Source organism: Bombus terrestris, chromosome 12 (genome assembly GCF_910591885.1).
Source record: "Bombus terrestris chromosome 12, iyBomTerr1.2, whole genome shotgun sequence".
Lineage (NCBI taxonomy): Eukaryota > Metazoa > Arthropoda > Insecta > Hymenoptera > Apidae > Bombus > Bombus terrestris.
Window position 1 is genome coordinate 9,011,138 of NC_063280.1, and position 14,630 is coordinate 9,025,767.

Here is a 14,630-nt window from a genome sequence, read left to right on the forward strand (position 1 = left end):
CTGAACAGAGAAGAAAGGGCCAATTATTTGGACGGTTGCTTCTTCATCGGCAGAAGGAGATGTAGATTGTTGTTCCGATAATTTTATGATACTTCCGGTTACACGTTGCAATTCTCGAACGTTTTGTCCGCCTTTGCCAATGATTCGCCCAACTTGAGTGCTTGGTACGAGAATCTCGATTGTCAATCGGACGTCCTCGGTTCCGCCCACGAATCCTTCCTCGCGCATTTTCTCGAAAATGAGGTATTGAGCCTAAAAGCGAATATAATTGGTGTCGTATAGTCGTTACAGCAGAATCATACGAATAACATTTATTTGAACAGAAAAAAAGGAATGTCGGAGGTTGTAACGGGACCAACTATACATGCATTGTGCAACATGTCATTGGTACGGGTAACCCTCCACATTTTAATTTCCCTGTTCTTTCAAGACGATGCATAGAAAAACCGCATCTTCTCAAACGAGACCAGGTTAATCGAGTACTAGCGTTTCTACACGTTTATCGACGATAAAAACCAGTTAGAAACAATTGTCAATATATTGGGATTCGAACACGGAACCCTGACATTTGCAAACTAACGTGTTACTTACTAAGCCACAAAGTGATTACGCGCTATCTAACCAATTATTTAGTTCGTACTTTACATTCGTTAAATCTATGCAAAACTTGTGCTTTTCTTTACGTAGAATATCTTACATATATACTTTTCTTAGACATCTATTACAAAATTTACATCTATCAGTACCTTTACATAATTCAAAACGTTATGACAATCGAAATTTTAAGGATACGTCGATTTCTAGACGTTTCATTTGCCAGAAACGTGCACTTTTCCATTTAAGCCCGAGCCTCGACTTTTAGCATTAGAAATCATTAGATTTTACTTGATAAGGAATTAAACGTATTACTATCATCTGCGCAAAACTTACTTTCCACTGTGATTCTGGTGATCCAACGATAGTTACTTTTCTGTCATTTTGTTGTTCTACAGGCTTGTCCTGCTCAATGGGCGCGATTTTTACACTGGCGCCAGAGAATCTGATAATGTTTCTAATATGCGAACCCTTGCTTCCTATGATGGCCCCTACACTCGTATTCGGAATGTAGAGGAACGCAGTTTCTTGCGTATCTCCTATTGGAATACCTTGCTGCGTAGGCAAACTTGTTTGATAAGGATATGGGGCTGGTCCAGAGCCATACAAGCCCGGACCACGTGAGCTGTATCCCATACCAGCAGTGGACATCATAGCCATTGGATGTAAACCGGGAAACATCAAGCTTTGAGGCTGCAACGATCATGTCATTTCGTTATTACACAAGTTCGATCGTTACTTCGCATAATATTTGAAACGATTCATTCGCTATAACTTCGCATAACTCCTAACACTTACAGCCATTGCTTGCAAGTCGTTTTCATAGCTTTGGCGTAATTTGCTGGAAATCATAGATTCAGCCTTGCTCATGTTATCGATGCTGCCTTTGACCGTGATTATGCGTTCGAGATTAAAGTTGTTGATGTCATTGATACTGCTTACGGTGATCTTCGTATCTGTATCCTGCATGATTTTCTTAATGGTGGTACCACCCTTTCCGATAATTCGTCCAATCAAATTGTTGTGTGCAAGAATCCTCAATGAGATTTCTCTGTTAACAAACGGTTACGGCGCGTTAATAAACACACGTGCATCCATTATACACACGCGTATAACAAATTTCATACGTAACATTGTTTGGAAATAATTTCAGAAACACCCCGAACTTCGATAGGAAATGGATAGCGTTTTAAGCTTCTTACCCTTTACTTAAACCGTAAGCCTCTTGCTGCGTGACCTCCATAATTTTCTTGCAAGCATTCGTACAATTCTCTGGGTTACCGTAGATGGTAATAGCTTTTTCAGCGGCACCAAGGCTATCCTTACGGTGAACATCGACTCGCGCGCGCGTCATCTGTGTGATTTGACGTATGGTAGAGCCCTGGCGACCGATTATGGCTCCCACCATCTCTGATTGTACAAGAATACGAAGCGGAAAGTCTGCCTGCCGTCCGGAGCCCGAAACCCCGGAATAAGCTACGCCGCTGCGCTGGCTGCGGCCTCTACGTCGGTTCTCCACCGTAGACATTTCCACTTTTAGCGGGCTACCCTCGTACTCGTGACCATTTAACTGGTTCACAGCCCTGTAAAACGGCGAAAAGACGATTGTCAGACCACAACAATCACGATTAAGCACGTCGACTATGAAAAATGCCTATGGACCGGATGATATGTGGGTTTATCTCCGCGGCAAACAAAGTTGAAACTTACTGCTGTGCTTGTTCTTGCGTCTCATAGCTGATGAGGACGGTTTGTAAATTAGGATCGCGCGAGGACAATTTCTCCACCGACTGCACTTGACCGCAGTTCGAGAACAGGGCCTCTATATCTTCTATTCTGATCTGAGCTGGCAAGTTGTTTACGATAACCTTCGAACCGGTAGCGCTGTAAAAAAAAAAAAAAGAAATTTAGAAACGTCAATTAGCAAACGTTACACCTGGTCACGTTACGTTAAGGGTCAATCGTGCATGGCATGTACGATTCGTGTGGAAAAGAAGGAGAGAGAAACTTGTTTGTCAGTTACGCTTGTATTAAAATTATCGCGGTTAAAACGCTTGGGAATCGATGTAATTTTACTAACTCGGGCGAGCAAAGAGTTCTTGAATAAAAAACGAGACCTAGTTCGCAGGCTAATACATTTAAAAGCGAGAAGCAAATCGATCGTTAAAGTTAACCGGTTGTTTTTCTAGCTTAAAAAAAAAAAAATGCAAAAAGCAGGAAAATCATTGATCGTCAATAATTTCTTGAAATGAGAATATATGGTTGGTCGTGCACAACGTATGTAAGTATAACGCAGGATTTGGGTCAAGAATTTCTCGGTATCGGCTTGAGATCGTCAAAGAGGACGGTGCCTGCTAAACAAAAATCAACTCGACGAGGAAAAAGCATACGGCGAGTCAACACGAACGTACTCGGACGATGGTATGGTTACCAATCGAAATTGCAAGGCGGAATATCGTTACAACAGCTTCTCCAAACTTTTTTACCGCATTTAAGTAAATATTTCGTAAAATTCGAAAAAATATCGTTACATTATAAAAAAACATCGTAAAAGAATAAAATGTTGGAAATTCGTTACGGATAGAATACCAACGCGTTGCAATTTCCAAGAAAGTTTCTACGAAGGAGAATTAAAAATGCCAGAATCGCTAATCGCCAGTTACGCGAAAATCGCTGTATCGTGTTATTGCGATTATCTGTAAGTTCAGTTTCGGTTTTGTTTTACGTTTGTAAATACGATACGATTGCAAGTTACGTAAAATAAAGAAACTAATTATGCGAAATAAAGAAAGCGAAGAGCGATATCGCTGAAAAAAGTTCGATAATGAAAAGTTTATCGCGCGCAGTCGTTAGAAATTTACTCGCAACGAGGAGCCGTTCGATTCGCGACGATACACGGTGATCTATAAATTAGCGCGAGTCAACCATATCCCAGAGGCTTGACGATGTTCTCGCCAAGAGCATCATCGGCAAAGATCGCATATGTGCGGATGCCCCTGTTGACATTTTCTCTTTCTTTCTTTCGTTCGACATATCCACGTCGAATTTATCCTCCTCCTCGGTCCTTGCGAGGGAGACGGCGCAACATGAAAGGCATCGCGAATCACAAACAAACTCCACCCGTACCCTATCTAAATACCAAATGCGCCTTCGATTCGTCTGTCCGTCTCTCTTCAAACATAATTCGCCGCAAAATTGGCAATGTGAAACGGCCCGTAGTAATTTCATTTCGCGTTCGTTACGTCGGTATATTCCTACGGTTCCTCTTTTCGCGGATATACTCGCGTCCACGTTAATCGAATTTCAAGGGGTGAAAAATCGCGAAATTGGACGCAGCCACGGCACTGGGCGCGACGCAACATGAATGAACCAAATGGCAAGTAAGAAGAGGACGCGGAACGTGAAGAAGGAAAAGGAGGGTGAAACGGCTGAGACTCTCACTTTCGTACGTATCGATTTTTCAGCTCACCGACCCACTCAGCGTCAGGGCTTTCGACTAACCTTGAAGAAAACGTACCGACCGACCTAGCTTGTGCTCGGCCAATTATTACGGCCCGATGAGGACGCGGATAATCACGTATTCGGTCGGTTCCATCGAAAAAGTAAAACAATCGCCGTCTTTTTTCTCACGGAAACAGTGCACGTGGCATTAAACCCGCGTATAGCATCGCGGGGCGAAAAGATGGTCGTGAAATTTAAATTTTTCTCGCTGCTAATTACTCTCCCATTCCGCGAACAATTTGCAAAGATAACCGATACTACTTAATCATATAGTTACGCGTCCGCTCGTGCTCGCGATAATATCACGATAATGTTCGCGTTTGAACGAAACTAACGACGAGCGAAAATTCTACCGTGGAAGAAGGTCGAGGGGTAACCGAGATATTCGATATAAATACGCGTGAAAATACGGAATACCGTGGCGGTGGTTGGCGCCAATTGAGAGGATCGTCGGACGACGATTCCGACGATAGGCGTAAAATCTTGCGCGACGAATAAAACGGTTGAACGGCGGTACGGCACAAAAGGTGAGAGGGCGACGCGCGTGTTACGTGTGTGTGATGGAACTAATTCCAACCCCCCGGAAAACCTTAACCGAACAACTACCGTGGAGCACAACGCGTTCCTGGGTGGCCGATAGAGACTCCTCTCTCTGTCCATCGTCGGGGGCTGGAGGTTCGAGGCTCGTCGAACCGAACTCTTGGACGTGCACGTGCTCGCGCCTGTAGAGAGACAACACGTTCGACCGAGAAAAGTCGATATTATGTCTCTGTTCGTACACAGAAGGTTCGTTTGCACGCGTGTATCGGTACGGGTTACGGGGCTACAGTGAGAACCGTGCAAAGGGTGGAGGACGGCAGTTTGGTGGCAGGATGGAATCGCGGGGGTGGCAGCGAGGGTGAGAGCGGAGGCAGGCCTTTGTTTCGTGTGCTTTTGGGGATTTTCGGCGGCACCCGGTGTGGTGTGAGGTATATATGCAGGAGTGCGCAAGGGAACGTTGATATCGTCGGTTTCGTCTGGCACGCGGGTCCGTCTCCTCCACCGGTACGAACCCCCCACCCCCGCCAACCTATCTCCACGAGGAACCAGCTAGAGCAGTAACCCACCAGCGCACACCAACATCGCCAACCACCACCACGTCACCTCCAACCTCAACCCTTTTTGCGCCTCTTTCCCTCGCTACCCTTCCTGACCACCGGCCTGCTCTGTCTCTCCTATTCTCCCCCGTCCTGCACACCCGCCGACGCATCACCCTTGCCGGATCTTGCACGCACGTGTAACTCGCGATTTCGTCCGTTCACCTTTAACGAAAGGCGGTATTTTCGTACGCCCACCACAGCGACGGAGGAAGCGAAAGAGACACGCGGGAAGAGCACAAGAGCAAACCGATAGATAGAGAAGGGAAGATGGGGAGAGAGAGTGAGAGAGAGAGAGAGAGAGAGGGCCTTTTCTGAGCCCGAGGCACATACCGACAGGGATGGACGCGCGACGACCACAGACCACGGGTCACCCCCGTGGAAGAGCTTTTGATCTCGCCTAAGACACGTTTTTTCGGACTCTCTTTTTCTTCTCTACTTTACTCCTTTTTTTTCGTTTAACAAGCCAATGGACTCGGACGGTCGCTTCTGGAGGAAGCGATGGTCGGAAGCGGGTCGCGGGAGGGATGGAGGTCGAGGAAACAGGGGGAGGGGGCAGTTGACGAAAAGTTCGAGGGTCGTAATGCGGTGCAGTTAATTGTGAAGGGAATTGGGACTCGTTACGCGCCGCTAGTCGCGTAAAAATGGAGCACATTTACGCAGGGGTAATTAGCGCGCGAGCCACGCGTGTGGCGATTTTTTTCTTGCTTTTTAGAGATGCACCGGGAATTACGCCGTGTAATCATCCCCTGTGAGTTTTATGGTCCCGTTGCTCGTATTTATACGTTTTACCGGACCGTACTTGCAATCTACCAAGTAGCAGCGCGTTTGTCGCTTTTAATTACGTTTTACCGTCCGCATGGTGCGCGTGATTTTTTCGCCAACGTTCGTCTTCTATTAACTCGTCTAAGTCGTTGCCGTAGCCGTCTTTCCCAAGTTACCATCGCAAGTCCGCGCAAGTTAAAAGATAAAGGCGAAAGATAAAACCACGTAACGTTCATCCTGCGATTAGATCCGATCAAAACCTACAGTTTCGTTCCATCGATTTGATAAAGCGGTACTTGTACTTCTGTATATCCTATTTTCGCGCTAAAGCGCGTACGATCGACGCATAAATATTAGCCGAGAAAGAAAGTGGGCAACAGAGTGGCGCACGATAGAAGGTGTACGGTCCTGGCCGGAGAAGCGTCGACGTCGTTGACTGAACCGGCGGGGCGCACGGCGCCAAAATCGATTTTGAAAAGGGAAAGTGGCATGTACGTGCCAGCAGCGTGGCTTTACATATACAGTATGCGCACGATTCGCGACAAAAACGTGTAGGAGGTAAAACTGCAGCCGCGCCGAATAAAGGTTGCAGCACACACCACGTACGTTGCAGATGCGCGCGGCAGCCAACACACACGTACACACGCACGGACACGCGTTCGCGACACACACAGGTAACGCGTATGCAACGCGACTCGAGCGCGCGGATACGCCACACAGCCAGCATTTACATATACACGCGAGGTCTGGTTGATGCCTCTTTTTTCTGGCCACGAGTACCTCTTTCCCATTCATGTGTGAGCGTTAGAAGGGAAGTTGGCGTCTCAATTCGGTGTAACGTGCATGTACCTGTACGGGTGCGTAGCACGTGTACTCCGCTTGCCTGTTACGCGTGCGTGTGCATGCCACGCACGTGTATACGATGTGCTGGGCTCTGTGAATGGCGCCACATGATGACAATTTCGGTGATTTTTCCCGGTGTTCGAGCCGGAAGCGATGAGCTCGCCCGATGGAGCTTCGGCGGACTCACGGCCTTCTCTTTGTATTTCCAGGGATTTGGTAAATCGGATATAACCGAAGACAGCGAAACGGTTATTAAATTGTTAATTTTCATCGATTGAACTGCTTAATGGGGCAACCATTTGGCCACATGCTACACAGATAGACGAAGGAAAGTTTAAAGGGTAAAAGAAATGGAAAGAATAAAGAACAGATATTAGAAGACACCCGAATCTTGTGTCCGACCGTAATTTAAATATATCAAGTTTCGAGAAAAAGAAGATTCGCGTGTAATAAGTTGATACTTTGACGGATTAGCTCACGGATGGCTTAACTTTTGTGGGTTAAAGCTCCAGCGCGAGTTATTTTTAAACGTTTTATGTGTATCAATGAGATCCAATAGATATCGGCCATAATGTAGGAGATAAGACGAATATTCGACAGAACCGGTAGAAAGATTTACTATGCTTCTGAAAGTTTTTCAACGTTGAGACGTACGAAGCGAACCAAGTAGATAACGCGTTGTATCGAAAAGCGATACGCGACCGATGCGTTTCGTTGTCGACGAAAAAGATAAGATTCCTGCGGAAGCTTGTTAATATTGACACACCTCGGGTGTGAACGTTCATGCACCGCGTTCGGTATCTCCCGATCCACGATAAATACACATTACCTAGCACTCGTTGACGTTCGAAATAGAGTAGCGTAAGATCATTCTGGCACCGTTGTTTAATATCGCTGCTATCCGCAATACGCTATCTACGATACTTACTACTGAAATGGACTCCGACATGGATTGTACGAGATATTCGAACACGCGACCAGTATTGTGTGCGATAAAAATTTATACCTAGTCACGGCATAATTTTCCAGATAACAATTTTTTTTAATTATCGCCACACGCGATTGCGAGTGCAGTTACGATAAGAAACGATATATCGATATTTTAAATATCCCGCTTATCGACACAGCCAACGTTGTAACGCGGATTAACGTTCGGATGAAATATTCAAGACGGTTCGTAGGTGAGAGAAGATTCGAATCGACGAGTACAAACAAATTCTGGCATTTAAAAAAGGATGTAAGAGGCAAAGGGTAGGCGTACGTATAGCTCGGCTGATAAGCGCCGTTCAAACACCGTTTTCTTGGTCTATTTTGGTCTTCAAGATCGAGTGCAAATTATTGAAAGCAGCCTCGATACCTTATCGATATAGCGACTGTATAATACGAGCGAGTACCGCGAAGAGTCACAACGCGATACGATAGCGGCGTTTCAAGTGCGTGGCGGTCCGGTTGCGAATATAAGGTTTCAACGATGCGGTAGCCGCGTGCAACCGTTGCAACCGACTAGCCGAGAAAGCTCAGTGCCACATTGTTTGGCGCCTGTAAAACCGTCGTCGAATCGAGGTCGCGATCGTCGCTACTGCAACCAAGGGTCAACGAGTTAGAGGAAAAAGACGGGCACGACGATAACACGTTCCCGAACGACGGAAAAACTGTTCGATAAAAACTACTGGCCGAGTTATCGGCCGGAAACGGTGTAATCGGTACGGTTACACGATAGTTGGGAATTTCAGCCTGTTACACGTTCGCCGCAACACTTATCTACTCTTCCGTGGGTTTCGGGAAGGTGTACGCGTATCATGAGAGTCGGAACAGCTGTAACGCGCGTTCACCGTTTCCAACCATGTTATATGTTCGTTATACTAGTGCGACGAAAGAAGAAAACGTAGCGACGTCACCGATCGACCTATGCCTGTAATACAAAACGCAACGTGGTCGTGGCGTGCATATCGAAAGTTATGACTCACGGCGCTCTGGATCTACGAACTCTGCCTTCGTGAGAGAGTCTGTGTTCGCGTCCATTGACAACGATACGTCGCGTACAAAGACGACGATGCTACACACCTTCGTATTCCCCGTAACTGAACCACACCGCTTATACGGTTTACGGCGTGTTCCGGTTATGCCTTCGAATTATCCCATTTAATCCAATGCCCACGTAAAGAGTAAAACAGATTACGCGTTATAAATGGACGATGCGATCTAGATTTGCGAGTAGCGCCGCGTCGACTATAGCGCGCCCGTTTATATAGCGTTCCAGTAGTTTTCTCTATAATAGCAGAATCGTTTATATTAGCCAGAGTTTTTTTTTAACGCGACCCAAGCAACTTTTTCCGTTCTGGCGACGCGTACAGATCGAACTAGTTAGATTGCAGCGTTCGTGCGTGTATATATCTACCGATGTGCATCAATAATGCAACAATCCTCGATGAACGTTAAAGATCATGCAGAAATTACGTCCAATGCTTCGTGATTATACGATCGGACCGAGTGATTTTCAGTGTACAGTTATGAACGGTACAATTTCATGAAAAGTTCAGCCTCCGATCTGCCGGAGCAAGAACTCGTCGTCCCAATTTTCATGATTACACTCGCGCTTCTCGTTCGATCGTAACAACGTACACTATAGAGCTCGTGTTGCTCTATTTAAATCTTTGCGTGGAATTTTGCCCTGTTAATACAAACGGGACTGTCCGATCGGACGATGTTTTCGAGAAAAATGACTTTTGATATTTAACGATCGGACGTCGAATTCGCGTTACGTCGCCGATGTAAACTGTTGTGTCTTCGGTTTCGACCGCGGATACGGTTTTCTTACTCAATGTATATATAGACAATTTTTGTGCCGTCTGCAAGCGATGACTCGATTCAAGCGAAAGTTGCAGATACGCCCATTTGAGTTTTACGCGGCTGAAATTCTGCTCGCCACTTTGCCTTCTACCACCCGTTCCCATCCATTCCGATTTTTACTGCTTTATACCATATGCTTCCCAGTAATTTTCTAATCTCTTCGGCGTTATATTAGACTGGTGGTTACGCGCGTATTGTAACGGGTTGGCAACTAAGTTTATCTAACGTCGTTATCTTAGTTGCTACCCCAATAGAAACGCGCCGTCTCGAACGCGAAACGCGTGCAATGGACACTTGGAGTATCATCGGTAAGATTCGTGATTCGTCTGAGCGTTCCTCGGCGTCGCTATCTATAAAGAATCCGTGCTTAGCACGCAAAGATTATGAGGAAGAAACGGCAAAGAAGATGGACAATTAAGAGGACGTAGGAATATTTTCTATACGAATATGACCCAACTCCGACCTGACTCGATTGGACCGATTACGTGCAGCAACTTACATCGACTTTGTTCGAAAGACGTGCAAAGCGTTGCTTTAAATCACGTAATATAATTAACCACGGCGTTGCAAGTTTGATCGACGATAAATTACTCATAAACTTTGCTCGTTTAACGAAGATGCCGCGGCATCGCTGATAGCCCTGCGAGCGATTCTCAAATACAAACTCGATATTTTTTTCAAGTCCATCGACCTAGCCGAGTCTAGCGCTATACCTGCAGATCGATGAAAAATATACGGCGCCCTGAGAGGAAGTTTAGCAATAGGAAGAGAGCACGGCGAGCGAAAGAATTTCACGCGTAGAGAAAATTTCGCGTATACCGAGGCAGAGAAATCCGTGGATGTTGCACAACTGACATAGAAATTCGCAAGCGCGATGGAGAGAGAGAGGGAGAGAAAGAGAGAGCGCGCGAAACGATTGAAACGGGCCAGGAGGAATTAAACAGAAACGAATCGACGGTTCGAGTATTATGCGGCAGAATTTCAATTGACTTTGTCCCGGTTAATGCCGGAATCCCTATTCCGGCACGCGGTTGTCGCTATTATAGCGACTGGCCTCGATATACAAACTGCTAAACGGTCATTTTATTTTTAACTTTACATTCAAGTTCCGCGCGGCCACCGACTGAAACAAAAGGAGGCTTTTATTTGAACTCAATAATATCGAGTTGTCACGAAGGTTGGACTCGAGTTAGTCCACGCTAATACCCCGCCCGTTCCGTTCAGTCATAACCTCGTTACATTCGAACGCTTTAAACACCTGTCCAAGCTCGATGGACGCGTCGCTAATTGTAAGTACCATTGTTCCTCCTTTCGTCGTTTTTCATTTTCCCCTTTCGTTAAATATTTACTAGGCTTTCCTACGAATTGCCATCGTCCCAGGCGATCGGCTCGTTAACATTTTTCATTCGACGTCGTTAACCGATTCGACGATCGCTATTGGGGCGCGTATCGCGCTTGTAAACATCGTGGAAGCAGGGCAGAAAAACGAGTGGACGCAACGTAATACGCCGGTGTGTACAGGGTGAGCGCCACACGATGATTAAATAGCGGCGCGATCTTGTAACGCGATACGTTCGGATATTTTTGTATTCGAAAAGTTATTACACTCGATAAAAGCCAAGGGGATTCGTTAACGCCACCGGGGTTTCATCGGCGCGGAGTTTTTCTCTCGAGAGACGCCGGTCGCTTCGAGCAATGCCAGCGATTTCATAGCTGGGCGAGAAAATAATCCTTGGAAAATAGCGGAGGGAAAGAAAAGAAATAGGAAGATCGTGGAAAAAAGATGAACGAGACTGCTCGAGCGCGATCTCGAGATCAACGCTTTCTGTATTTATGATTAGGAAAGATCACTGAGTGGCACGCTCGAAAAACAACTTTTGCGATTCATGATCACGCGTCACGCGGTACCCAGAGAAACGTAGAAGGCGATAGAGGCGCGAGCGAGAGAAAAGCAGCCTATATACGTGAATTCCTTCTCGGGCGAAGTAAGGGGGCAAGGGGGATGTAGCCTCGACTCGTACACACTGGCTGCCCGTGAAAGATGAAGTAGGTATCGATAAATTGTCGAGAGCATCAATTACAATCGTGTACAATTACGAGCGCTACCTTTCACCGAGCGCGAAAGCGCAAGAGCGCGACCGGCCAGGCACACGTGGCGCTCTTAACGGCGTCGACAACCGCGCGCTCGGGAACGCGACAACGATTTCCGGCCGGTTCGTGGAAGAAGAAGACGATAAAAAAGGACAAAGAACCATACGCGACGGGAAGGGGTTCGCGCCAGTCAGAAGACGAGGAACAAGAGGAGAGGAGAAGAAGGACGAGAAGCGGAGATAGAAAGAGAGAGAGAGAGAGAGAGAGAGAGAGAGAGGTGGGACGGAATAGAAGGAACTGGAAGTTAGAGAGAAGAAGCACAGAGAAAAGGATAGGAAAGGTGCGATGAGTCAACGCGCGGGAACGGCGACGAATCATCGTCAATTTCACCGCGGAGCTATGCAGACCGGCGACCACTGACGTAATCATAGCACGGAGGCACCATTGGCCCTTTTATCGTGGCGTTGTTACCAGAACGATCTGCTTTTCTGCAATGCAAAAGAAGGGGAGGAATAACGATCCTCGGGGGGATTTCCCACATACGCAACGAGTCACTGCCACTTCCAGGTAGCCACTGATAATTTCCTCTTTGCATATCCGCCGACGTTCTAGGAGCGTATGTCAATGTCTTCGTTTCTTGGAAGAAAGCCGGCTCTCTCAGTCGCTTCCTGACTCTTTCTTCGTCGCGTTCACGATCACGGTTATCGATTTCAACGTGACTAAAATTATCGTCCAATTCGGTTCGGTCCGCGTGCACACGGACGTTGAATGTTTAACGATACAATGATCGAAGGTGAAACGGTGGCCATAGATGAAACGAACGTCGAATTGGGCTCCTCTTCCGGTCATTTAGACTAATCTCGAATCCCGATGCTCTCCGCTTTAAAACGGTTCCTTCGTAAACGATCGCGTTTCATAGACGAGCACTAAATCCAATCGTATTATCGTCGAGAGTATTCGCGATATAATTTAAACGACGAACTTGCCAACGACTCGCGTATGTATTTAGATATTTATCGGAAGTAATGTAGAATCGATAGAATACATCGTGGAAACGTTACGAAAGTACGGTGAATTTTTGCAAGAGCGATTATCGCGTCTCGTGTTACGAAGCGAAGCATAACTCCGAGTTACACCGGGAGACGAAGGCGCGCGCGAGCGCGCGTTTCGACGCGGCTAGAAGGCGTGCGTGTAATAAAATTTGAGCTGGTCGAATTCATTCAACCGCCGCTTCAATAATTCTGAACGAAACAAGGCGAACCGGCGGTTAAAAGAGACGCTAATACGGACATTGAAAAGCCGACAGTCGAAAAAGGGAGTAGAGTAGGCGGGAGAAGAGCGGTAGTGGAAGAGCAGAGGACACGCACGTCGCAGTCGCGACGCTCTCTTTTCCTCGTTCGGTCCAGCGCTAAGCCGACAGAGAAGTTTATTCTAGGACGACGAAATTCACAATAACGATCCGAGAGGAGAGACGCGGCCGCAGACGGGCTCGAGATATTTCTGCGCGACGAATTAGCAAGTTGGTCTGCAACTTACATGTACCAGCCGTCGGAGAACGCGACCGAGAGACGAGGAGGAGGAGGAGGAGGAGGAGGAAGGTTCGATGTGAGCGTGGAAAATGCGAAACAAACGGACGAATATGAGGCGAGCCGGTGATTCGAGCTAGAAAAGGACGAACCGAGAGAAACCGAGGACACGCGAATGACGTCCAAGGAAACCGCCAAAGGAAAAAGCTCGTGGAAAACGCTAACGGGAAGAGGAAATCTCGATCGAGAGGAAGAAAACGGAGATACGAGGCGAGCAACGATGTATTCCATCGTCGATGTCGGTGGATCGATTCTCGAAGAGTCCCGTGTATTCGTGTGATATTCGCCTAGGATGCGTAATAACAACCGACAACCATAACTGCATCGATTTCTCTAGAGATTATGTCGTGGATCGTTCGAAAGCGAGAGCGATCAACGAACGTGAAGTGCGGAATTGTCGAGTTGCCTTGCAGCTAGAATCGCAGCAGCGATCGCGTTCCGCGCTCGTTCCGGCCGTTTTACCTTGGTGACAGGTTTTCCTTGGATCGCGTAATAGTTTTCAAGACGATCGCGCTGGAGTACGTTTATCGAGCGATAAAGCGGATTAATGAATCACTCCGTTACCAAGCGCAGGAATGCACGGAAGCATTCCACGCCTTGATATCGTAAACGAGGTGCGCTTGAAACGTGCGTTTGATCGCGATACACAGGTTTAGAGCTAGATCTCGCAACGAGCACCTTTGCAAACGCGACTTCCCCCCAGCAACAAGTGTCCCTTAAAATCAATTGTCAATGGTAAAAGGGAGACGAGATGCTGACGAGATGTTTGCTCGTATCGGTACATCGGGCTATTTTAACATTTATGCGATGCAAAGTGGAAGAGATCTTTTCGAATGCTTCGCAGGGCGTGAGTTTTACAACAAAGGTGATTCCTTTTATATATTCGTACGAGATTCTCTTTTTGCGTGTTCTTGTGAAATCTAGCGCTATCGCCGTGAAAGAGGTTTCTGTTTTAAAAGTTTCGATTAACCTATTTCAAGCGTATAAATGATAAATGTGAATGATAAATGAAACAATGACGTGTAAGGAGCAACAAAGAGGAATTTTTTTACAAGATACGTGATAAACGTGATTCTCGTGTAGGTGTCTTTTCAGCTCTCAAATCTTCAAGATTTCGATGAAAAATTGATGTCATAGGTGTGCGAAAACTGGATACGCACACTAGGCCAAAGTATCTAGTTATTCGACTCGACGAATACGAGACTCGCAAAAGTGACCTAAATCCTAGATAGGGGCACCGATACCTTACAGACGTTTAGAACGA

General features: G+C 46.6%; 1 protein-coding gene across 2 annotated transcripts in view; it reads right to left on the reverse strand.

Annotated features, from left to right (window-relative positions):
- Nucleotides 1-14,630, reverse strand: part of LOC100647990 (insulin-like growth factor 2 mRNA-binding protein 1) — an 88,643-nt gene that overhangs the window by 22,522 nt on the left and 51,491 nt on the right. For both annotated transcript variants that reach the window (XM_003399692.4, XM_048410953.1), the window contains 5 exons: nucleotides 2,305-2,478; nucleotides 1,797-2,177; nucleotides 1,393-1,645; nucleotides 931-1,287; nucleotides 1-252 (listed from right to left, as the gene is read on the reverse strand). In XM_003399692.4, the coding sequence (XP_003399740.1) occupies nucleotides 1-252; nucleotides 931-1,287; nucleotides 1,393-1,645; nucleotides 1,797-2,177; nucleotides 2,305-2,478 (1,417 nt within the window). The remainder of the gene's footprint in view (nucleotides 253-930; nucleotides 1,288-1,392; nucleotides 1,646-1,796; nucleotides 2,178-2,304; nucleotides 2,479-14,630) is intronic.